Below are 25,868 nucleotides of genomic sequence, written 5' to 3' on the forward strand. Positions count from 1 at the left end.
GTGAAACCCCGTCTCTACTAAAATTACAAAAATTAGCCAGGTGTGGTGGCGCATGTCTGTAATCCCAGCTACTGAGGAGGCTGAGGCAGGAGAATCTCTTGAACCCAGGAGACGGAAGTTGCAGTGAGCCAAGATCACACCACTGAACTCCAGACTTCCAGACTGGACGACAGAGCAAGATTCCATCTCAAAAAAAAAAAAAAAAAAAAAAAAAAAAGGAAGTAAGTGAATCGGAAGCGGAGCAGAGTTGAAATATTACCTATGGTATACAGTGTTCACTCTTTGGGCCCACGCTTTGCCACTATGCAATATGTCCATGTAACAAACCTGCACATGTAGCTCCTGAATTTATTAATTTTTTAAAAAAATAGTGTAATGATTTTTCACATACATGCACACACATATGGTTGACATAGGGTTAGTAAGATTCCTGTAATGAATATAAGTGCTAGATAACTAGCTAGGGCTGCCTTCTAGCTGCTCTAACATGTTTTTAATAAACCTTACACTTGCCCTCCCCTTTCTGGAATTACAATAACACTGCCACCCAGATCTCCTGAGAAAGAGCCAATTCACTGAGTCATGACCAAAGATCCCCAGGGCAACCTGAGTACAGAATGAGCTTTTCAAGGGCCAGGTCTTGTTGTACCTACCCACAAGGCCTGTTTGGTCAAACGGGTACAGACGCACCTCATCAGGCACTGCCCCTCGCTGCACTGGATCCTTATCATGCTGTTAATGTTGGAAATATTATTATAATTTTTTCAAAAAGTGTTTCTATCTATTGCTCTTCTGCAGGGTTTCCTAACCTTGGCATGATTAACATTTGATGCCAAATGTGAGGGCTGTCCTGAGCAGTATAGGATGTTTAGCAATATCTCTGCCTTAACATACTAGAAGCCAGTAGGTGCCCCCAATCAAAAATGTCTCTAGACATTGCCAAGTGTCCTTGGGGGCAGTATCACTCCCTCCCCTGCTCTCCTGATTACTATGTTTAAAGGAAGCTTCTCACTTCCTGATCCATTGCCCCAGAGGAGGCAACACTGTAGGAAGCTCTCAGCCAAGGAGCATCAATAGGCACTCCCGCCTTTCCTCTGCCTGCACAAGTGACAGTCTATTCCTTTCTTCCTTCTATCATTGTTTTGTTTTCTGATGAACAGATTTGATCACCCAAGAGGGCTAAGAAAGGAGATATCAAGGATAATGCTGGTGGACCCCTCAAGGTGCAAAAGAAGTTGGACCACAGAGATGTTGCAATGTAGGCTTCAGAGGTGCCTTCAAGGAAATAAATGTGGGGTAAACAGTAAAGATCAACAGATAATGAGAGGGTTGACCAACAATTGTATAAGCTATAGTTAGAGAAAGCAATGGCCAAGGAATGAGTATCATGGCCAGGGAATTTAAAGAAAAGGAAGAGCTATAACTAACATGCAAAGGTGGGGAAAACATTTCTGTAGGAACTAAGTATGCTGCTGATTCAGTTGGCACCCTCATTTTCAAAAAGGCACCATTGCCACACACACACACACACACACACACACCCCTTGCAAAAGACATGTACCTGTGTGTGCATTCACAATGTGTAAGGCATTTGAACATTTATTGAACACTTGCACCAATTCTGGGAACTATGCTAAAGCCACATAATTAACCCCAATTTATAGATGAGAAAACTGAGGCTGGAAGAGGTTAAATGACTTGCCCAGGTCAAGAGCAGCTGGACTTAAATCAACCCAAGTGTCCATTACTGGATGGGTAAAGAAAATGTGGTACGTATACACAATGGAATACTACTCAGCCCTTAGAAAGAAGGAAATCCTGCCATTTGTGACAACGTGGATGAACCTGCAGGTTACGTGAAATAAACCAGGCACAGAAAGACAAATACCAGGTGATCTCACTTACATGTAGAATCTAAAAAGTTGAAGTCACAGAAGCAGAAAGTAGAATGGTGGATACCAGGGGCTGGGAGGTGGGAAGTATTGGGAAGATGCTGGTCAACAAAGGGTACAAAATTTCAGTTAGACAAAAGGAATAGGTTGTGAAGACCTATTGCACAGCATGGTGACTATAGTTAATAACATAATGTACACTTGAAAATTGCTAAGAGGGAAAATTGCTCTCTCTCTCTCTATATATACACACACACATATTTCAAAACATCATGTTGTACATCATAAATATATAATGTTCCTCAACTTATGATGAGATTATAGTCTAATAAACCTATCCTAAGTTGAAGATATCAGAAGTTGAAATGCATTTAATATACTTAACTTACCAAACATCATAGCTTAGTCTTACCTACCTTAAACTTGCTCAGAACACTTACACTAGCCTACAGTTGGGCAAAATCATCTAACACAAACCTCTTTTTATAACGAAGTGTTGAATATCTCATGTAATTTATTGAATACTGTACTAAAAGTGAACACAGAATGGTTGTATGGGTATTCAAAGTTCTGTTTTTACTGACTGTGCATTGTGTTTGCACCATCATAAAGTCAAACATTGTAAGTCAAACCATTGTAAATTGGGGACTGCCTTTATACAATTTTTATTTCTCAATTAAAAATAAATAACAATAAATGTATGATAGAATGCTTCTTGAAAAAGAATAGCTGGACCCATCACAGCCTCAGAATTTAAATCTGAGGCTCACTAAATTTCAGTAAAGCATGCTGGCTTTGTCTTTCAAAAGAAATTGGATCTCTAGAGAATCAAGGAAAGGAGACAGGTGGAATGTTCTGGATTCTGGGGTGTGTCTCTAGGGAGCATGACCCTCTGAACCAAACAAAGCTGAGCCCTCCTTCTACATGGTGCTTTTGATATTTCTATTAAAATATACTGAGTCTGCTCCAAGTAGGTGACTGTTTCTGACTTCCAATGTGTTTGTGTGTGTTGTTCCCATAATTTCCTGGGAGCACCCAGATGGGATGGAGGCAGCATCTAATACTTTGCCTGGTGCCGTGTGGGTACTTGATGAATGTTTGTTGAATGAATGAGTGATACGAGAGCACTGAAGCAGACAGACCCGGGTCTCAGTCCTGTCTCTGAAACTTGCTGTAAATGTAACAGTGGTCAAAGTAGCATAACCTCCTCTTATCTACAAAATGGGAGTTTTAAGTGTTGTGGGATTCTTGTAGAGACTTAAGGGAAGCAATGTGTGAAAACTATTTTTGCATGGTGCCTAGAAAATAAAAGGTACTAAAAAATGGCTGCTGTCTTTTTAGTATTGTGAAAAGGGCTTCCACACTGAAGTGGTACTAAAGTAGCCTGGTTGGCCAGATCAGATAAGGCCAGGAGGAGAGAGGCGAAGCTGTGCTTTGGATGAACACTCTGTTCCTGAGGCAGCCCAGCCCCATGAAAAGCCTGAGTTAAGGGTGAATGAGCTGGATGTGGGGCCAGGCTCCTCCCCTTGGTCCCTTTTCTCTCTAAAATGGCAACCCCAGGCTGAGCCACTGGCTGAGTGGCACCATGCAGCTTCAGGCCTCTCTCTCGTTTCTCCTGATTCTCACTCTCTGCCTAGAGCTTCGATCAGAACTATCACAAGGTTGGTATAAAATGTGGGATCTCAAAGAGTAGACTGGGAATCAGGCTGAGGGTGGGTAGTGGTGGGGGAGGTGGTGCAGCACCAACAGAACCCATTTCTTACCTTACTGGATTGAGAGTCAATTCAGTTCAAGTCACTTCATCAGATATATGTTGGGCACATAGTATGTGCCAGGCACTGTCCTAGGTGCTGGGGTTAAAGCAAGGAGCCTAAGACCCTGCCTTTGTGAAATTAAGATGCTAATGGGAGAGAGACATACAATACCTAATACACATGATAGATGATCAAAGTGCTATAGAAAATAAAATAAGTAAAGCAGGAAAAGGGGCCTTCAACATCTGGGGTGGGGCTGGTGGCAGGCAAGGAGAGGTTGGGAAAAGGAGATCAGAGCCAGAATTTGAGAGTGAGGAACTTAGCCAAGTTAGATGCACTTGTCAGAAACGGCTCCTTCCTGGACCACTTTCTCTGTGGAAGCTTGGAATCTGCAAATGGAAGTGGGGAGATGAAGTGCAGTTATAGCTAAGATAGTCTGCTGGAAATGGGGATGGTAGGCAGCAGTTTCCAAGATTTTTAAGCAGCCAGTAGGATTCCCTGTATAAAAATGCATATTAGAATACACAAAAGGGTAAGAAAGAAAGTAAAAAATTACAGAAATCTTACCTTCTGGAGATTATCACTGTCAAAGTGCCAGTGAACATCCTTGCACATGCAAGCATAGTTCTCTGCATGTATGTACATGGAGCTATTAATGATAGATTCTTAGATATAAATGGAACCCTAAACCTCCCAATAACCCTATAGATGAGTGGTTCTCGAGTTTGTCCCCTAGTCCAACAGCAGTAGCAGCAGCAGCATCAACTAGAAACATACTAGTTCCCAGTCCCACCTGATCAGAAACTGTGGAGGTACGTCTCTCTAACAAGCCTTCCAGATGATTCTGAGGCATGCCTTAAAGTAAACGTCTGCCTTAAGTAAGAGGAATATAGTGGTTTACAGGATGAGCATACCTGGAGTCAGACACACCTGGGTTCTGGTCCTGGCTCCTCTACTTACAAACTCTGTGCCTCAGGAACATCATTTATAGCCTTTCTGAGCATCAGTTTCTTCTTCTAAAAAAAAGGTTAACCACCTTTTCTGATGTATGTCAAATAGTCTGATGTATGTCAAGCTCTCAGTATAACTTAGCTCTTAATAGGTTCTTGTAAAGCACTTAGAACAGCTTCTGTCACACTCAAAACACACACACACGGTGTCATTATCTACTTTACATAAAAAAGAAACAAGTCAAGTGATTTTCCTTTGGTTTAATGGAATGGAAGAGCAGAGAAGCAAGACTGAGAAAATTAAGAGCAGATGGGACTCCAGCCCCTACAGAGTCACCTGTAAGGGTCTAAAAGCCAATGCTGCTGCAACTAGGATGTCTTAAGAACATGCCCCTCCACCTCCCACCTTGATTGGATAAGCTATTCTGTCTCCTTCCCATTCTCCTTCACCCTTAGCGTTAGCCTTGTAGGTAGGAGGATGAGACACAGCCTGAACCTTTCCAAGTCCTAGGTTGCTGCCTGAAGTTCCACCATAGGTGTGATCATTCATCCGTCCATTCACTCATTTTACAACAACCAAGATGGATGGAGAACCTGCAAGCCTTTGCAGTCGAACCATGCTGGGTTTGATTCTTGGTCCTACTGCTTCCTAGCCTGACATTAGGACAGGTACTTCATTTCTCTGGCCTTAGTTTCCTCACGTAATGTTGGAAGTTCTACTAGCTACCACGAAGAGTAAAACTGCCCACATGGTGACAGAAACATACAAGGAGGGCACAAAGAAACTTCTAATCCTGCCCCAGAGGAGCTCAGTGGTGGTGGTGGTGGTGGTGGTGGTAGTGGTGGTGGTGGCGGTCGTGGTGGTGGTGGTCTATTAACAAATATTTGCTAAGAACTGAGAACTAGGCCTGTGTTAGGCACAGAAATGAGTGCCTAATGCAGAAATGAGTACAATGAGTACAATGAGTACAATGAGAAATGAGTACAATGAGGTCTCTTTTCTCAAGAGTCTTATTGGTTAAGCAATAGAATGATTAAGAGCAGCTACTATTTACTGACTTATTTTCTATTTATCAATGCTTTTCACTGGTAATCTCTAACCCTTCAATAAACCAAAAATGTGGATATTATACCAGCATTTTTGCAATGAAGGAAATTGAATGTCAATGAGATAAGTCATTTGTCCAAGATCACATAGCTAGAAGATAATTGAGACAAGTTTGAACCCTCTGAGATTCAATCTTGCTGTCAGATTCAAAGTCTGTTTTCCTTCTGTCATGGGATATCGATTCTAGAATTGATTATGAGACAGGAGGTAGGAACCTGAGGATCTTTATTATCAAATCCTATAAAATCAGATCTGGAAGGGCACTCAGAGATGATGGGGTTCAACTCCTTGATTTTACAAATGAAGAAATGGAGACATGAAGAAGTTAGGTTTATACAACATCACACAGCAGCAAGTGGTTTGACTACAATCTCAATCCACTTGAATTGGGTTCTCAAGCCTGTGATTCTCACCATATCAGGCTACTCTCAGAAGTGACAATGTCAACTTCTGTGTAAACAGATCAGACCACGGCTGGGCAGAAAGAGGTACAGAGCATAGCCATTGTGGATGACCTCACAATTGTGCCCAGGGCTGTCACAGCCCCTGGCATATGAGGCAAACAAGGGGAAGGTGATGGGATTGGTCTCCTTCAAACACTTTCTCTCTTCAGACACTATCACGGATCTCCTCCCAAATGTATGCTCTTTTCCTATGGAAAAGGGCCCTTGTCAAGCCTACATGATTCGATGGTTTTTCAACTCTGAAACTGGTGAATGTGAATTATTTGCTTACGGAGGCTGCAGAGGCAACAGCAACAACTTTTCGAGGAAAGAAGAATGTGAGAAAATGTGCAAGTTCACCTGATTTTCTAACAAGAACACAGCCCTCCATGGATTTGGGATTGATCTGAGGGCCATAGAAGGTATTTTTTTTTTTTTTTTGTGAACAAGAGATTCATTCCTCTACCCCTACATTTATTCTCCCTGATGTGCTCCTAAAAATGCTTCATCTCTGTGCCCGAAATTCTATAAATGTTGCAATCAAGTTTAAAATCTCAAGACCTCCTTTTTAAAACATACACGTACTTACAAATACACTGGGGAAATTTAGAGCAGTCATTCACACCTTAGTATGAAGTACTGCTTAACCCACTGGGAGATAAAGGTTTTGAAGGAGAAAGGGGTGGATTTGGAAATTTGGGTAAGATATTGGAAGGGCCTATATTGGACAAGGAGGGGATTTCTAGTCTTGTGAAATAAGACAAAAGGAAACAACAGAAACCAGGGAAGAAAGGGGAATTGGGGAGAAACAGGATGTTAAGGACATTTTAATTAAAAAAAAAAAAAAAAAGTAGTGGGCCGGGCATGGTGGCTCACACCTGTAATCCTAGCACTTTGAGAAGCTGAGTGAGGCGGGTGGATCACGAGGTCAAGAGATCGAGACCATCCTGGCCAACATGGTGAAACCCCATCTCTACTAAAAGTACAAAAATTAGCTGGGTGTGGTGGCTCACGCTACTACACTACATAGTCCCAGCTACTCGGGAGGCTGAGGCAGGAGAATGCTTGAACCCAGGAGGCAGAGATTGCAGTGAGCTGAGATCATGCCATTGCACTCCAGCTTGGTGACAGAGTGAGACTCGGTTTAAAAAAAAAAATGAATTTTTATGAAAATTATTATCTACTAAGGCTAAACTACATCTTCCTGCCAAGGGTTACACGGGGAGAGGAGTGAAGAGCCCTGGTTCTAGAGTTTTTTGGTTTGCCTTAAGCAACACCAATTACAACAACTTGGAGGGAGAGGAGAAAAACACAGGAATCATCTCATTCATTTATTTCAAGAGGGCCCACAGATGGGGAGGGACTTCTTTAAGATCACAGGGTGGGAATGAAACAGAGGCATCCTTGGTCTCGCCAAAAGGTCTCTTCCATTGCATTGTAATCCCCCCAATCCATAATTTTTCCAGACTTCCTCCGGGATGGAGGGCAGAATTGAAGAGGGAGCATTCATGTGGGCACTGTCCCTTATCTACCACTCTGATTTAGGGTCCTCCCCCAAAGTCCAAGTCAGCTCCTTCCCATTGCCCAAGGAACAATAACTCGAAGCCATTATGCCAGGCCCCATGCTAAGCTCTTCATAAATAATACACATAAACCTCAGGGTAACCCTAAAAATCAGTTTACTACTCAAAGCTTGCTCCAGGAACAGGTAGCTTCCAGGTCACCTGAGAACTTGTTAGAAATGCGGAATCTCATGACCAGCCTCGTAACAAGATTCCTGGGTGATTTGTGGGCACACCCAAGTTTAGGAAGCAGTGGTAGATGAGGAAACAAGGATAAAACAGAGCAGTAATGTTTCCAGGGCCACACAGCTGGAAAGTGGCAGAGCTGGTCATTGAACTCTTGTCAGTACATTTGCAAAGTCCCTGGTATAATGGCTATGCTTCACTCTGTCATGGATCTCAGAATTTCCCCCATGGGGCTGATTTCCAGTTAAAGGTTTTATCAGAAAAATTTTAAAACACCAAGTTATGCTGCCAAGGCAACAAACACATCTCCCTTTTGTGGAGGACACCAGGAAGCAGGATTCCTGGATCATCTCTGGGAAGAGTCTGAGACAAAATCCTAAATGTCTCCCATGGCCGCTGTCTTCTTTTTCCAGGTTGGAGAGCAGCAGTCACACAACCTACTGAGGACTTCCACAAAAGAGAGATTGCCTCATTCCTAGCCCCTGGGCTCCATTCCACCCACCCCCACTCCCTCTTCCCTTCTCAACATTTCACAAGAGGGAGCATTCTCGATGGCTAACACCAATCAGATATTTTGTCTTACCAAAATGTTCTAGAAATTCCTGAATTGCTCAACACCTAAATCACTGGCTTTAAGCTCTGTCTCCTACTCATGAAACACCAGAACTATCTGGCCTTGAGATTCAGAAAATGTGATCATTGTCTCTATAATTCAATTGTGTCTGCATTCACCACCCCATCTTGTCATAGAACCTTAACTTCAGGCTCGTGTACCCAATGTACAGCTGATGCCAACACTGACACACAGGTGCTTGGAAATAGAGAAACATTTATCTAATTTGGTCAAAGCAAGAAGGCAGGAGGGCAAGATCTCTCCTATTTACCTTAAGAAAAAGAAGCAGAGAGTTATGTGGCTACAGAGTAGGAGACGGGGAGTTTCAGGGAACCAAGGGGGAGAAGTCTGTGTTTCTTCACTCTCAGATAACACCTGAAACAACCAGACTTCTAGGAGTCAGCAGCTTGTTGCAACATCCTTGAAGACATTTATTTCTTCTTAGATACTTTCTTTGTGACCCTGAAGTTAACTCCCCCTACTTGACAGAGAAACAGTACATCAGCAGTTTATAATTATGTTGTGGGAACAAGGAATATTGGGCAAAAAGCAAGTGCAAGCAAACACAAGGGCCTGATCAGAATTTTCATTATTTCAGTCACTAAAAATGCTGGGATGCTGAGAGCTCAAGGGGCCCTGTTACAAATCCCCACTGCCTTTTTCCATTCCTCATTTACGTAGGAAAAGTGGTGTCATTCTTTTCTGGCTACTTCCTGCTGAAAAGGTGCAAAGGTGTGGAAACTGAAGAGCGGCACCTATCCACCTGAAGTTGAAAGTATTTCCAGGGGCCGGGCCCATATCCTGCATACTGCAATTCCATTATCTGGGTGCCGTTACCTATTATAGTCTTGGAACAGCATCTTAATCTATATTTGATGATGACATTAATGAAAACATGAGTTACAATAACGATAAGATAGATGGATGAGCCAAAAGTAATGATACCAGAAAATATAGATTGGATCCCTTGTGAGATCCAAGAAAACAATCCAGAATACCAACCACCTAATCCTAGTTAATCTTCTTTTATCTGTTGCCACCATGAAGTTTGCTCTCTTATTGTATTTACATGCATTTCAACTTCAGCTGAGGTGTTAATATAAGTGAAACAGGAGGAGTTGGCCTTGTTCAGCCAGCAGGTAATCTAATGTGATCCCATTATCTAAACAACTTACAACTTTAGCTAGAGAATCCAAAGACTTGCTGTGCTGTGATAGCAGCACATTTCATTAGCTCTAACCCTTAAAGTAACGGACACATTTCTAAGCACGTGGTGCTGAGCAGCCACTCCTCACCACGAAAGCAAAGTATATCTGAAGAAGTACCCTGTGTCATCAGGAATCCTGGCAAATCTGCTTCAGAGACCACCCTGTCCCCAACAGACAGACTCTCCTTCCAGAATTCCTTGGGAGACCCTGGGCAACAGTTTTAGGGAATTTGTCCAGTATTTGGTAACACTTTCATTGTGTATCAAGAAAGATGTCACTGAGTATCCTAACAAACATTGTCCATGATCTCCTCTCCTAAAGCACCTACAGGCCCAGGGTTGGTTTTCCTGACCGCAGATAGAAACATATCCCCCAGGAGCAGGCCGGGTATGGTGGCTCACATCTGTAATTCCAGCACTTTGGGAGGCCAAGGTGAGTGGGTCACTTGAGGTCAGGAGTTCAAGACCAGCCTGGCCAACACAGCAAAACCATGGCTCTACTAAAAATACAAAAATTAGCTGGCTATGGTGGTGAATGCCTGTAATCCCAGCTACTCAGGAGGCTGAGGCATGAGAGTTGCTTGAACCCGGGAGGGGGAGTTTGCAGTGAACTGAGACAGTGCCACTGCACTCCAGCCTGGTTAAGAGGGAAACTCTGTCTCAAAAAGAAAGGAAAGGAAAGGAAAGGAAAGGAGAGGAGAGGAGAGAAGAGGAGAGGAGACAAGAGGAGAGGAGAGGAGAGGAGAGGGGAGGAGAGGGGAGGGGAGGGGAGGGGAGGGGAAGGGAAGGGAAGGGAAGGGAAGGGAAGGGAAGGGAAGGGAAGGGAAGGGAAGGGAAGGGAAAAGAAACATATTCCTCAGGAACACAAGGCACAGTGTCAGTAGTTGAGGCAGTCATTAAAGCCACATTCCCTGCCCCTTGATCTGTTAGACAGTTGCCATACTCAGGTAAGGCTGGGCCTATCTATTGTCCTTCCTGTGCAATGAAACTAGGGTCAAGTGGGGTGCTATCCAGATCACTATCCAGTGAGAATTGTCACAAAGGTCATGGTGACTCACCCAGGAAATGCAAATCCAAAAGTACACCAAAGTCAGGTACATGTCTTCACTCCAAGCGATCGTTGCACCAAAAGTGGTCACTACTGACAGGAAAGGAACCAGTGAGGGGTGTCCCCCAGGCAAGGTGCCTGGGCAGCTTTGGGGACTCCCTGTGCATGCAGATCCTGGCTGGGACTGCCCGGCCATGGGCACAAGGTTCTTCCATAGTCGCCAGAACTGTCAGAGAACCCCAGATTCAGGCTTGTGTACCCAATGGGCAGCTGATGCCAACATTGATGCACGGGTGTTTGGAGATGGAGAAAGGTTTATTCAGTGTAACCAAAGCAAGAAGGCAGAAGGTAGGAACTCTCAACTCCACCTTAACAACAACAACAACAAAGTGGGCTTTTAATGTGGCTGGGGAGTAGAGGAGGGGAAGTTTCAGGGAACCAAGGGGAAAAGCCTGTGTTTCTTCCGTCTCAGGTAACACCTGGAACAACTAGACCTCTGGGAGTCAACAGCTAGTAACAATATCCTTAAAGGCCTTCATTTCTTCTTGCAAACCTTTTCGTGACCCTGAAGTTATCTCCCCGTTTAACAAAGAAACAGGACATCAGCAACTGTTTGTTTGCAACAAATAATTTTGTTGTGGGAACAAGGAATATTGGGCAAAAAGCAAGTGCAAAACATTTTCATTATTTTAGTCACTAAAAATGCTGGGGTGCTGAAATCTCAAGGGACCACAGTCTCATGACTAAAATTGCATCATTCTATCAATACTCAACAACTCCAGACAAGACACACTTTCAGCACAGGCAGAGATAGACAAGTTAGTCCATACGCTCATACAACACTTATCTGCTGTTCACCCACCCTTTAGTGGTCCATCTATCATCCATTTTTTAAAACGGAAATAGCCTCCCAACTGGTCTCAGGGCTTCAGTCCTTGCTGTCTACAGTTTATTCTTGAAAGAACAGCCAGAAAGATTCTTTATGTCCTGATGCTCTGCTACTAACAATCCTTCATTGACTTTTCATCTAACTCAGAGCAAAAGCCAAAATCGCTATGAGTACAGTAGTTCCCCCATATTTGTAGTTTCACTGTCTGTGGTTTCAGTTACCCTAGGCCCAAAAATATTAAATGGAAAATTCCAGGAATAAACAATTCATAAGTTTTAAATTGCACATTGTTATTGGGGTGAAATCTTGTGCCATCCTGCTCACAATGTGAATCATCCCTTTGTCCAGTATATCCACCCTGCACACATTACCTGCCCATTAGTCATTTAGAAACCAACTCAGTTGTCACATTGGCTGTCACAGTATTGTAGTGTTTGTATTCAAGTAACCCTTATTTTACTTAACGCCCACAAAATGCAAGATAAGTGATGCTAGAGTATTGTTATAATTGTTCTGTTTTGTTATTATTGTTGTTAATCTCTTACTATGCCTAATTTATAAATTAAACTTTATTATAACTATATATGTATAGGAGAACAACATAGTGTATATAGGGTTCAATACTATTCGTGGTTTCAGGCATCCATTGAGGGTCTCAGAACACATGCCCCATGGATAAGGGCAGACTACTGAACTTGCCTCAGGTTCCTTCCCAAAGATTTCTGGCAGGTGCTGTGGACAGCACCCCTATTTCCCTTCAGGAATGAAGTGCCTATTACCCCACCTGGGAGTTTGGTAGCTGATGGTTCTCAGCTGAGTTCCTCTCCTCTATGGAAACCAAAAAGTCCAGATACTACTTCTCTCTTTTGACTGGCTGCTTGAGTGTGACTGTGTGACATGAACTTAGCCAGTCAGTTGCTCCTACCCTGGACTTTGGATCTGGAGGGAGTGATGCAAAAACCCAACAACTGTTGAGAAAATTTTTATAATTGTGATGGAGGTGGTGAAAGTCTGGAGGTCAAAGAGCATTGAGTACCTGGCAGTGAAGTGCAATTTGTAGCAAGAATGAAACTCTACTACAAACTCAGATATGCTCAAAACGTCTTTTAAAAAATTGTAATTGGTCCCTGTTCGCAGATGACATAGAGGACATGATTGTATATTTAGAAAACCCCATCATCTCAGCCCAAAATCTCCTTAAGTTGATAAGCAACTTTAGCAAAGTCTCAGGATACAAAGTCAATGTGCAAAAATCACAAGCATTCTTATACACCAATAACAGACAAACACAGAGCCAAATCATGAGTGAACTCCCATTCACAATTGCTTCAAAGAGAATAAAATACCTAGGAATCCAACTAACAAGGGATGTGAAGGACCTCTTCAAGGAGAACTACAAACCACTGCTCAACAAAATAAAAGAGGACACAAACAAATGGAAGAACATTCCATGCTGGATATGAAGAATCCATATCGTGAAAATGGCCATACCACCCAAGGTAATTTATATATTCAATGCCATCCACATCAAGCTACCAATGACTTTCTTCACAGAATTGGAAAAAATACTTTAAAGTTCATATGGAACAAAAGAGCCCACATTGCCAAGACAATCCTAATCCAAAAGAAGAAAGCTGGAGGCATCATGCTGACTTCAAACTATACTACAAGGCTACAGTAACCAAAACAGCATGGTACTGGTACCAAAACAGAGATATAGACCAATGGAACAGAACAGAGCCCTCAGAAATAATACCACACATCTACAAACATCTGATCTTTGACAAAGCTGACAAAAACAAGAAATGGGGAAAGGATTTCCTATTTAATAAATGGTGCTGGGAAAACTGGCTAGCCATATGTAGAAAGTTGAAACTGGATCCCTTCCTTATACCTTATACAAAAATTAATTCAAGATGGATTAGAGACTTAAATGTTAGACCTAAAATCATACAAACCCTAGAAGAAAACCTAGGCAATACCATTCAGGACATAGGCATAGGCAAGGACTTCATGTCTAAAATACCAAAAGCAATGGCAACAAAAGCCAAAATTGACAAATGGGATCTAATTAAACTAAAGAGCTTCTGCACGCAAAAGAAACTACCATCAGAGTGAACAGGCAACCTACAGAATGGGAAAAAATTTTTGCAATCTACTCATCTGACAAAAGGCTAATATCCAGAATCTACAAAGAACTCAAACAAATTTACAAGAAAAAAGCAAACAACCCCATCAAAAAGTGGGCAAAGGGTATGAACAGACACTTCTCAAAAGAAGACATTTATGCAGTCAACAGACACATGAAAAAATGCTCATCATCACTGGCCATCAGAGAAATGCAAATCAAAACCACAATGAGATACCATCTCATGCCACTTAGAATGGCGAGCATTAAGAAGTCGGGAAACAGGTACTGGAGAGGATGTGGAGAAATAGGAACACTTTTACACTGTTGGTGGGACTGTAAACTAGTTCAAGCATTGTGGAAGACAGTGTGGTGATTCCTCAAGGATCTAGAGCTAGAAATACCATTGGATCCAGTGATCCCGTTACTGGGTATATACCCAAAGGATTATAAATCACGCTGCTATAAAGACACATGCACATGTATGTTTACTGTGGCACTATTCACAATAGCAAAGACTTGGAACCAACCCAAATGTCCATCAATGATAGACTGGATTAAGAAAATGTGGCACATAGACACCATGGAATACTATGCAGCCATAAAAAAGGATGAATTAATGTCCTTTGTAGGGACATGGATGAAGCTGGAAACCATCATTCTCAGCAAACTATCACAAGGACAAAAAAATCAAACCCCGCATTTCTCACTCATAGGTGGGAATTGAACAATGAGAACACTTGGACACAGAAAGGGGAACATCACACGCTGGGGCCTGTCTTGGGGTTGGGGGAGCGGGGATGGATAGCATAGGAGGTATACTTAATGTAAACGACGAGTTAATGGGTGCAGCACACCAACATGGCACACGTATACGTAACAAACCTGCATGTTGCGCACATGTACCCTAGAGCGAAAGGAAAATTAAAAAATAAAAAATTGTAATTGGCGGCCAGGCACCGTGGCTCATGCCTGTGATCCCAGCACCTTGGGAGGCCGAGGTGGGCGCATCACCTGAGGTAGGGAGTTCGAGACCAGCCTGACCAACATGGAGAAACCCCGTCTCTACTAAAAATACAAAATTAGCAGGGCATGGTGGCACATGCCAGTAATCCCAGCTACTCGGGAGGCTGAGGCAGGAGAATCACTTGAACCTGGGAGGTGGAGGTTGAGTGGAGATCACGCTGTTGCACTCCAGCCTGGGAAACAAGAGCGAAACTCTGTCTCAAAAAAAAAAAAAAAAAAAAAATTGTAATTGGCCTGAATTTTCATTTTGATCTTCCATTTAACCAGATAATGGAAATTAATTTTTGTGATTTCATTAGTTTGACCGCCACATACCCCTAAGGGTTGCTTCTACATTCCAGTGCACTGGCTTAATTCCAAGGCATCCAATGGGAAGTGTGCTTGATTCTTGGTCACTATCATATATACACACTGTTTTATTCCTGCCGGATATTTTTCTGGCAGGTAACTGTTGCATCCTCCTCATTTGATGAGAGCTCACTCAGTGACTTATATGCCCCATAGAGCTCAAAAAATACCTCACTGCTCTATACCATCTAGGGCTATCGGAAACTCAAAGGGACTCTCTAAAAACCCTATACATAGACCTCCCATGTTCCAGTTTCTGATCTACCCTGCAAGGTTCTCAGTTCTAACTAGTAGTTTTCCTCAATTCATACTTCCTAGTTGTGGAAGTATACCCTGGCTGTGGTCATTTCTCTTGATTCCCAAATATACCTGGTACCCTATCAGCCTAAGGGACTTGGCCTAAGAACCCCCTTCTCAGGATCCCAAACCACCATCCATTTCCTTAAGTTAAGTTCCCTTCTAACTCTCTTCCTTAAACCTCCAATGGGGAGAATTTTATACATCTACTGGGGCGGGGACGGGGGCGGGGAACAGAAAGAAAGCAGGGGTTGTTAAAACCTGATTCTGGTTTTTCATACATTCTTTCATCTCGTGATCTGCATTCACTCTGATGTAATTAAAACACTTTCTTCCCAAAATTAAGGTTCTAGCTCCGATGGTCTAATGATCTCTAAGATCCCTGATACCCTTAATTGCTCAGTTGTCTCCAAACAAGCCCTTTGTCTTATATCTGAACCTTCTGTTTTGAACTCTACAAGCCAAGAATTTAAATATTCTGTGAGCCGTGTAATGCTGTCCTGTCTCCTCCCCAGGCATGAAGTAGAATGCCCAGGTGCCAGGAGCGAGGGAAAGACCAAAGAGAAGTAGATCTACAGGAATAAAGCTCCAATTAGCATCTCAAAGTAATATTCCTTTCCATATGCCTTTAATTACTTTATATATGTATATAAAGTACATATACTTTATATATAGTAAATAATACTATATATTTTTGTGTAAATTTATGTTATTTATAAATTTATATATATATGAAAATAGTGAAAATAGTACTCATATACAATAGAGTATATACTCTATATATAGTGTGTATATATGTGTGTGTGTGTATATATATATAAATGTAGAGAGAGAGAGAGAAGGAGGGAGAGAGAGTGTGTACTATTTTCACTATTTTCTACCAGGGTTTTTTTTTCTACCAAGAGTTTTACTTAGCATTACATTATAAACATATAAACACCTACAAACAGGTAGGTGAATATCCTCTGGTGTCATTTTTAATGGCTACATAATATCCTGATCTACCAAACATTGTAATTTACTTAGTTTACTTGGTTTCCAGTGGTTCATTATTACAAAATAGCACAAGGTTAAACACAAGCACAGACACCCTTTGAAAATAACATCCTGTGATTCTGTGAAGAGACAAACTCCCAAAGAGAAAGCAGTTCTGTTCCAGTGGGGGCAGACTGGACACACCATTCTGTACCACCAGGGCAGGAATTCAGGGGAACTCTCACGGCGGGTGAGGGAAGAGGCAGGACACAAGGACTACAGAGCTAGTCCTGTGGATCAGGGTCTTCTACAAGGATGAAGTCTAATTGTTGGCTGGCTGGGGCTCAACTAGGGAAGGATGCACTTCCAAGCCCACTTACATGGTTGCTGGCAGGATTCAGTTGCTTGCAGGTCACTTCCAGTTCATTGGTCAGTGGGTCCTTTCAGAGAGCAGCTTATAACCTATAGATTGCTTTATCAGAGTGAGCAAGCAAGAAGCTCCAGAGAGAGTGAATAGAAGGTAGAAGTCATAGTCTTTTGTTTTTAGATGGAGTCTCACTCACTCTGTCACCCAGGCTAAAGTGCAGTGGTGCAATCTCAGTTCCCTGCAACCTCCACCTTCCAGATTCAAGCAATTCTCCTGCCTCAGCCTCCCAAGTACCTGGGATTACAGGCGTGTGCCACCAAGCCTGGCTAATTTTTGTATTTTTAGTAGAGGTGGGGTTTCACCATGCTAATCAGGCTCATCTCGAACTCCTGACCTCAGGTGATCCGCCCGCCTCAGTGTCCCAAAGTGCTGGGATTACAGGTGTAAGCCACCAAGCCCAGCCAGCCTTTTTTATTGATACATAACTGTTATACATATTTATGGGGGGCATGTAATATTTTGATACATGCACACGATGTATAATAATCAAATCAGAATAATTGGTATATCCATCACCCAAGGCAGTTATCATTTCTTTGTGTTGGGAACATTCCAAAGTTTCTCTTCCAGCTATTTTCAAATATACAATAAGTTATTGTAGTCATAGTCTTTTGTAACCTAATCTCAGAAGGGACATCACAACACTTTCCATGACATCACTGCTCATTAGAATCAAATCACTAGGTTCAGTCCACACTCAAGGAGGAGAACACACAAAGGCATGAAAACCAGGAAGTGGAGGTCATTGAAGTCATCTTAGAAGTCTGACTACCATCAGGAGCAACTTGCCCAGAGTCAAATGCAGTGAGAGCTTAAAGTGTCAATTCTTGGCTGAGAGTGGTGGCTCACACCTGTAATCTCAGCACTTTGGGAGGCAAAGGTGGGCTGTTCACTTGAGGCCAAGAGTTCAAGACCAGCCTGGCCAACATAGTGAAATCTACTAAAAATACAAAAAAGTTAGCCAGGTGTGGTGGTGCACACTTGTAATGCTAGCTACTTGGGTGGTTGAGGCATGAGAGTCACTTGAACCCAGAAGCAGAGGTTGCAGTGAGCCAAATTCGTGCCACTGCACTCTAGCCTGAGAGACAAAGTGAGACTCTGTCTCAAAAAAAAAAAAAAAAAAAAAAAAGTCTCAGTTTGTTTAGAGAAACAGGGTGGGCAGCTTTACCATCATCTGGTTATGATGGATTGTAAGCTTGGACAGAGGTAGTGGCATTGAGAATTCAAAGCAAAAAAATAAGAACTAATAAAAACACACTGCTTTGTTTCAAAAAAGTTTTACAGTTTCATATCTCTTCTCTTTAAATCAATAAGAAGGCCACACTGTGGGGAGAAAATCTCAATTCTTGGGTCCCTTCCCTCTCCTCTCTTTCTTCCCTGAGATTTATTCACAGGTGAAGCTCAAGGCTCATAGTGCCTGGTCCCTATCAGTACAAATACCCAGTAGTTCTACATCACCATGTCTGGATTCTGAGAGCTGTTGTGATGTAAAAGTTGCTGGCATGCAAAGACAAACAGATAAACCTAACTCTCTCAAAGTGTACCAGAGGCTAGTGTGTGCCAGATATGCTATGTGGGCACTGGGAATAACCCTCCTGACATAATATTGAGGTCCCATTAAATTTTTAAAATCACACTTGCTAGAGAAGAATCCTCCAAGTGCCCCTTGGGGCAGTGGCAAGCTCCTAAAGTCCTTTAAAAATGTTTCTGGGAAGAATGAAAGAAATATATGGGATAGAGAACAGTTTAAGACCATATATTAATGCAGATTTATAGCCTCTTTTTACCAGTTGACAATATTAGGTAAAGATTTTCTTCTATCATTAAATATTCTGCAACATAATTGCTAATGTGTGTAGAGGTTTACTTGCACGAAGAGATCATCATTTATTTAAACAAGCTTCAATGGTTACATGTTAATGTTAAATGTTAAAGGTTGTTGAATTTTTCTCGATATAGTAAGTAATCACTATGGGCATTTCTGGTTGTTTACTCATGATAGATTCTAAGTGGAATTTCTGGGTCAACAGTGGACATGCATTGGAAAAGCTTTTGATACAAAATACTTAAAATACTTTAAGATTTTAATACCTACTGTTTATGAAACACTTAGGATATGTCAGGAACCAACTTAAGTGTTTTGCATACATTATCTCATTTAATATTCCCAACAGCCCTGAGAGGAAGATTCTATTAATAACTGTATCTTACAAATGAAAAAGTTGAGGGTCAGAAAGATAAATTACTTGCCCAGAATAACGAATTAGGAAGGAATGAGGATGGTGTTTGAATCAAAGTCTAATTCTAGAGCCAATGCTTTTAATCAGTTTGCTATCATTAAAGCTCAGCTCTGCCATGACCTATTTACCTCCCCATCCCATAAAATCCCCTGGACCTCTCTCCATGTAGACTACACAGAGATATTCCAGGCCTGCCTGCTTCTACTCTTCATGTTTACAGCTTGTGGGTTCTTGAAAGCAGTGACTTTGCCTTACACATTTCTTCTCTACAGTAAGCCAAGCAAACTGGCCTGCACAGAATAAGTACTCAACAAGTACTTGTAGATTAGTTTTGTAGACATGATACCATGGAGGAAAAGAGGGACCTGGGATTTCTTTTTTAGAGTTAAAGTGTTAAGCTATGAGTCACAGCCATGATTCTCATAATCTCTGAATTATGGAAGGAGGGAAGGAGAGAAAGAAGGATGGTGGGAAAATGAAGCTTAACGCCCTCTCGGGTGTAAGACACTCCACTAACTAATGGAGTAAACCCTGGCTTAAGACATTTGACGCAAACCTCAGAGAGATCAGAGCCCCAAACCTCCCCTACCCGCATCGTGTCCACAGGCTCAGAAGAGTAGATGGAACACAACACCAACATGTCACATTGTAGGCAAGGATAGGAAGCCAAAAAGGGCTCAATAAAGGTAGACAAGGGGTCAAGGATAGAATTAGAAAATTATCATTTAACAGCTGGGCATGATGGTTCACATGTGTAATCCTAGCATTTTGGGATGCCGAGGTGGGAGGAACTCTTGAGGCCGGGAGTTCAAGACAAGCCTGAACAATATAATAAGACCGTCTCTACAAAAGATATAAATAAATAAAAGAAAATAATAAAAGGAAAACATCATCTAGCAACCATTAAATAATCATTCTTCCCACAAATACTTATTCATTGCAAATGGGAAAATAGGCAGCCATTGTCTCACTCAAGTAATCGAAGTTAACACCCTTAGTAACAAAACAAATCAACAGCATGTGCCTCGTGGTATGATCCTCCACAAAGAACACAGTATCTTTTCTATAATATTCCTGCCAGAAATGCATAACATGAATCTAATTGTGAAGAAATATCAGATAAGCTCAATTGAGAGACAGTCTATAAAATAGATGGCCTTTAATCGTCCAAAATGTTAACGTCATGAAAGACAAAAAAAGATTGAGAAACTTTTCCAGATGAAAGAAGATTAATCTGCTCCTGAACTAAGTAATTTAAAGAAAGAAAAAGAAAGAGATTAAAGAGGCGTGACAACTAAATGCAACGTAGGATCCAGGATTTTCTTTTGTTGTAAAGGACATTATTGAGACAATTGGTAGAATCCGAATAAGGTCTATAGATGGGCTTTGTAGACATGCACTCAAGTCACACAAGGCCCTGGATGCAGAAGGACCCTGCACCCAGGATGTAATTCCTTGTGGTCATTGTCTTAAAATTCTCAGTTATTTAAACTTGTGTTTGTAAGTGAAGGTCAGTTAGACAACGGTGCATGCTCCGGGAGCTAGGCATCCGGACTCAAGAGCAGTCCCACCTCTGGCTGCCTTCCCGGGATGGGTTCTCAGCAGCTCGCCCTCCACGCACTGGCACCATGGCTCTGCTCAGCCCTCCCTTTTCCACCTTTGTCCCCTGACTGCTGCTATGCACATGGCAGTCGAATCACATTGGCAAGGGGAGGCCCATGTTCTACCGTTGCCAACCACTCCCAGTGGGGCCTTGGGAAAGGGTGCAGGAAGGGTCAGAGTTAGGTGTGCACATCCTGTGGCATTTCAGGGAATGCCAATTACTGTCCCAGTCCCTGGCTGGCAGCAGCACAGTACATTCAACTGGTGACTTGGCAGGAGCGAGCCTCTCACCTATCCCGATCCTGTACTGAGCATGTCTCAGCACAGAGGTTGCAATTGCTTGGGGACTGCCCATCCATGGGTTGGTGCAATGGACCTGTGGACAGGGAAGATTGATTTCCCACCCCCAGCTGAGTCACAGAGCTTCAGTCTGGCAGCTGGCATGAGGAGGAATCCGGCAGCAAGAAGAATCCTCCAGGACACACCACCAAGTAGCAGTCAGGGACCCTAGGTAGTTCTGAGGGTCTGCACTGCTCCACAACTATCCCCATGCCTGAGGGATAGTGACAGAAACAATAAATCAAAAGCTCCATGATAGGTCTAGAGAGAGACTCTGCAAGAAAGAAGAAAGTTTTTTGAGTACCTTTAGTGATATGTTTTCCCCTGTTTTTTTGAACAAGGAGCTCCACGTTTTTACTTTGCACTGGGCACCCCCACTGTTATGTAGCCAGTTTTGCCGTAGATATTAGTATAGGTACTAGTACTGTATTAATGCTCATTTCCTGAATTTGACTATTGTACTGAGGCTATTTTAAAGAATACCTTTATTTTAGAAAATTCATTGAAGTATTTAAGATGTCTGCGACTTATTCCCATATATTATGAACAAACATAATTGTGGGGTATATGTGTGTGTGTGTGTGTGTGTGTGTCAGAGAAAGACAGAGAGAGGATTAAGAAAAATGTGGTAAAAATGTCAGTATTTCGGGAATGTGGGTGAAGGGTATACAGGAAATCTTGGTACTATTTTTGCAACTTTTCTTTCTTTTTGTTGTTATGAGACAGGATCTCGCTCTGCTGGCTAGGCTGGAGTGCAGTGACGTGATCACAGTTCACTGCAGCCTGAAACTTCTAGGCTCAAGAGATCCTCCTGCCTCATCCCCCTGAAGAGCTGGGATCACAAGTGTGCACCACCATGCTGGGCAAATTTTTACATTTCTTTGTACTCACGGGGGTCTCTCTGTGTTGCCCAAGCTGGGTCTCAAACTCCTGAGCTCAAGTGATCCTCTTGCCCCAGCCTTCCGAAGTGCTGGGATTATAGGTGTGAGCCACTGTGCCCACCCATGCAACTTTAAGTCTGAAATTATGTCAAAATTAAACACTGAAAGAAAAAAATAAAACATAAAGAAAACGGTGAAGGATAAGTCACCACAGTGGTATATAGTGGTATCCTATGAAACCATAGAGAAAAGTAAAAGAAGTGACCGTGACTCTGCTAATCTACCACAGCTGAATGGGAATCCCCCAGAATGGATGGAGAACTGTCCTTCTGATAAGCATACGCTCACCTAAGTCATATATTAAGAAGTTGAGAGATTTCTATTATTTCAAACCAGAGTCTCTGGCCCTACAACATAGATCACGAATGAGCCAATCTAGGGTTTTCTGCGCTCCAACCGCTCAACCATCCCAGGCACCTACCATGAGGCTGCAGAGCTCACCGGGCTTTTTGTTTTGCTTTTTTGAGACAAGGTCTTGCTCTGTCGCCAAGGCTGGAGTGCAGTAGCACAATCATGGCTGACTGCAGCCTTGACTTCCTGGGCTCAAGTGGTCCTCCCACCTCAGCCTCCAGAGTAGCTGGGACTACAAGCATGTGCCACCATGCCTGACTGATTTTTGTATTTTTTGTAGAAACCAGCTCGGGCTGGTCTTCAACTCCTTGGATCAAGCAATCCTCCTGCCTCCATCTCCCAAAGTGCTGGGATAATAGACATGAACTACCACACCTGGCCAACCACTGGGGTCTTGTTTGAAGTAGGTCCTGTGGTGCCACCTAGCTTCACAGAGCTCTACTTGCTGAGGAAACCACCGACCTTCCCATTTGTACTTACTTTGAGATTGATGGAAGAGGGCAGTTGTCTTCATTGTCTATCCCCCAGGTGGTGTAAAAGTCCTAACCCTAACCCATAATAAACCACAGGCTATGGATTGTTCATCCAGGGAGAAATCCTCTGAGGGGTGTTCAAGATGTGAAGGCCATAAACACTAGGGCAGAGCAGCCCCAGGGGGCCCATCTCTTGCAAGTTCACCAAGTTTTTATGTAATGAGCTCATCCCAATGGGTCTGGTGTGGCTGGGCCCTGGACATTTGGGGGTTAATGTCTCAGCTGGGGAGGGAAATATACAGAAACTTGTGTGTCTAAGACCTGTATGCTCTGCAGGCAGAATTTACTAATGCTATGCTGTTCTGTGGAAAAAGTCAGCGTGCTGCCGGGCTCGGTGGCTCACTCCTGTAATCCCAGCACTTTGAGAGGCAGGTGGATCACTTGAGGTCAGGAGTTTGAAACCAGCCTGGCCAACATGGTGAAACCCCATCTCTACTAAAATACAAAAGTTTGCCAGGCTTGGTGGCAGGTGCCTGTAATCCCAGCTACTCAGGAGGGTGAGGCAGAAGAATTGTCAGAACCCAAAGGCGGAGGTTGCAGTGAGCCGAGATCGTGCCATTGCACTCCAGCCTGGGTAACAGAGCCAGACTCCGTCTCAAAAAAGAAAGAAAAGTCAGGGTGGGGGGTGGTGTGGTGCATGCTGAGCTCCTCCAAGCACCACCTTTACTAGCTAAGCAAAGCAGACCCCTATCTGCTGGCCAATAGGCTGCAGCAATGACTAGAGGGCTCGTTTTGTTTGCTTGTGTTTGTTTTGTCTGCCATCGCTCCATTTGCACTTTTTCTACACTCTCTCTCTTTGCCGTGACCTTAAGGTAGAATTATGAACTTGGTAAACACAGTGATGAGGTGGGAAAGGAGGAGGATATTTTTTTTGTTTGCCATTTGCTTATTTTTCAAGTTGGGGTCTCCAAAGTCTGCATCAATGGACAGGACAAGCGGAACCACGCAGCAGTCCAGCAGTCACAGCACCAGCAGGTGCAAAAGTGAAGAGGGGAAAGCTGGAGCCATTACAACTGGTATGGGGCTATGGGACTTGGTGCTGCAGAAGCACTGAGGTTGGTAGAGTGGGGCTGATGGATGATGGTAGCATTAGGGTGAAGGGTGAGAACCAGGCTGGGGGCAAGAATTCCAAGACTGGCAGTAGGCAGGAAAGGGTAGCATTACTAGATCCTAGCTCTACCACAATTTCTGTCTTAATAGCATGGATTGTGTTTAATAGCGTAACCGAGCAGTTTGGCTTCAAATTGCATTTTAACACTTTGTTTTCTTGCCTCCTTTCTCCCCAATCTCAAGATATCACTTCGAGACAAACTGCATATGTGTTTCCTTTCATCTTGAGACACAGCCTTGGAATATGCTGTAAACCTCCACTCTCTTTCTTTTCCCATTCTGTGCCCCCACACCTTATGCACATTTATTTATCCAGATGCTTGTTAAGCACACATCATATTCACTTACCTGGTCAATACTTTCCTTAGAAGCTTCAGGGGCTGGATCCTGATATGGACCAGACACTCCCAGCCACAATGGTGCTGGCCCTTTCGCCAGACAGAACAATAATTCAAGACAGGCCATTGTAGTGGGTCACCCCACCTGATACCTCCTAGCCCCCTGCCTCTTCTACATTCCGACCCTCTCTTTAAAAAACCCTGTGTTCCCTCTACAAATTATAGAGTGGAAATCTTTGGAAAGAATTACATCCACTTCTCCTCTATCTAGCATGGATAATAAAATCTTGCTCTCTTTTTATCACACCTCATTCTTATTATACTGGCTTCTTTTTACAAGAGGCAAGCAGCCAAACCCTTTTGCCAGCCTCTCCAAGAAGCAGTGTATTTTGGGCTCCAAGATCCCAAATCACTGGGCTATGATTGAATCCAATAATTAGCTCCTCTGACGCTTCTGGACACCATGTTCTGCTGGGATGGCCCCTGTAAGAACTTAAGCTCATTTGCAAATAATGGGTGTTAGGACACCTCAAAATCTGAAAGAGATCTTGTCTCCACTCTTGACCTCTCCTCACTTAAACCAAACCCTAGGTTGGACACTACATAAATGGAATTGGACTGGGTTTGAGGCTTAGAGAAATGAACATTTAAATCATATAGCAGTTGCATTTACTGCAATATGATCAGATGATGCATTTTCAGAAAAGCAATACAGAGGACACAAGATTGGGGGGATTTTCAATGAGTGTTGCTTCTCTAACCTTCCAGCTTCCTCAAAAGGAATATTTGGGGTTGTGCAATCCTACCAGATAGAGGAAATCCCACATGGGGGTTACCAAGTTTCTTACATTCGCAACATACCACCCTGATATGTTGGGTCAAGCAATCTTCACCATCTTGATCTAATATCCGGGTTATAAACACAGTTTCTTACTGCACAATTAGTACCATCTTCGTACAGAAGCTATATGAAACTGAGACAGCACACTTGCACAGTCCCGTTGTGACAATGTAATAATGGCCAGTACCCAGTATGACAACATGTAGAATTAGCTATTTCTTGGGCCTCAAAGCCAAAGAGGAACTGAGCCCAGGAGGTGGGCCAAGACCTCTCTCAATGTCCTGCAGGCACTTCACAAAAGCTACAAGAGAAGCTCTTGTAATCATTTAGAGAGGATGGCACCCCTGTAGATGTCAGTCAGCCTGTCTCCCTGGCCACCCTAGTGCTTGCTCAGGGGACTCATAAACAAAGCACCATGTGACAGTGGTGGGGACTAAGCCTGGGGCCAATAACATGGACTTCCCACTTAGCAAGGCTGATCTGCCTATTGACATTTACGGTATACCAGCAGTGTACTCCAGCAGTGAGCCTGCTACCGTGGTGGCCAATCTAAGCCCTGATATAGTGCCACTAACCAGAGAAGATGAACCAGCTATCTGGTCATAGGTACATGAGACCCCTTCAAAAGCATGGAGGCAGGGGTGATTGGCCCTCACGGGAATAGATATTCTGAATTTGAATTGTATTTCAAATTTTATTTCTGAATTTGAATTTTATTTC

At 42.9% G+C, this 25,868-nt stretch overlaps 1 protein-coding gene across 1 annotated transcript; it reads left to right on the plus strand.

Annotated features, from left to right (window-relative positions):
* The first annotated feature begins 3,467 nt into the window (after positions 1 to 3,467).
* Positions 3,468 to 6,690, plus strand: SPINT3 (serine peptidase inhibitor, Kunitz type 3). The gene is made up of 2 exons (XM_025400609.1): positions 3,468 to 3,553; positions 6,318 to 6,690. The coding sequence occupies exons 1-2, from the start codon at positions 3,478 to 3,480 to the stop codon at positions 6,509 to 6,511; spliced, it is 270 nt and encodes an 89-aa protein (XP_025256394.1). The 5' UTR covers positions 3,468 to 3,477; the 3' UTR covers positions 6,512 to 6,690.
* Positions 6,691 to 25,868: the final 19,178 nt, after the last annotated feature.

Source organism: Theropithecus gelada, chromosome 10, assembly GCF_003255815.1.
Source record: "Theropithecus gelada isolate Dixy chromosome 10, Tgel_1.0, whole genome shotgun sequence".
NCBI lineage: Eukaryota > Metazoa > Chordata > Mammalia > Primates > Cercopithecidae > Theropithecus > Theropithecus gelada.

Bases quoted from the DNA above. Each gene is read 5' to 3' on its own strand.
- SPINT3 (XM_025400609.1), top strand. From the start codon at position 3,478: ATGCAGCTTCAGGCCTCTCTCTCGTTTCTCCTGATTCTCACTCTCTGC. The intron at 3,554-6,317 runs GTTGGTATAAAA...TTCTCTCTTCAG, and splicing joins TCGATCAGAACTATCACAAG to ACACTATCACGGATCTCCTC.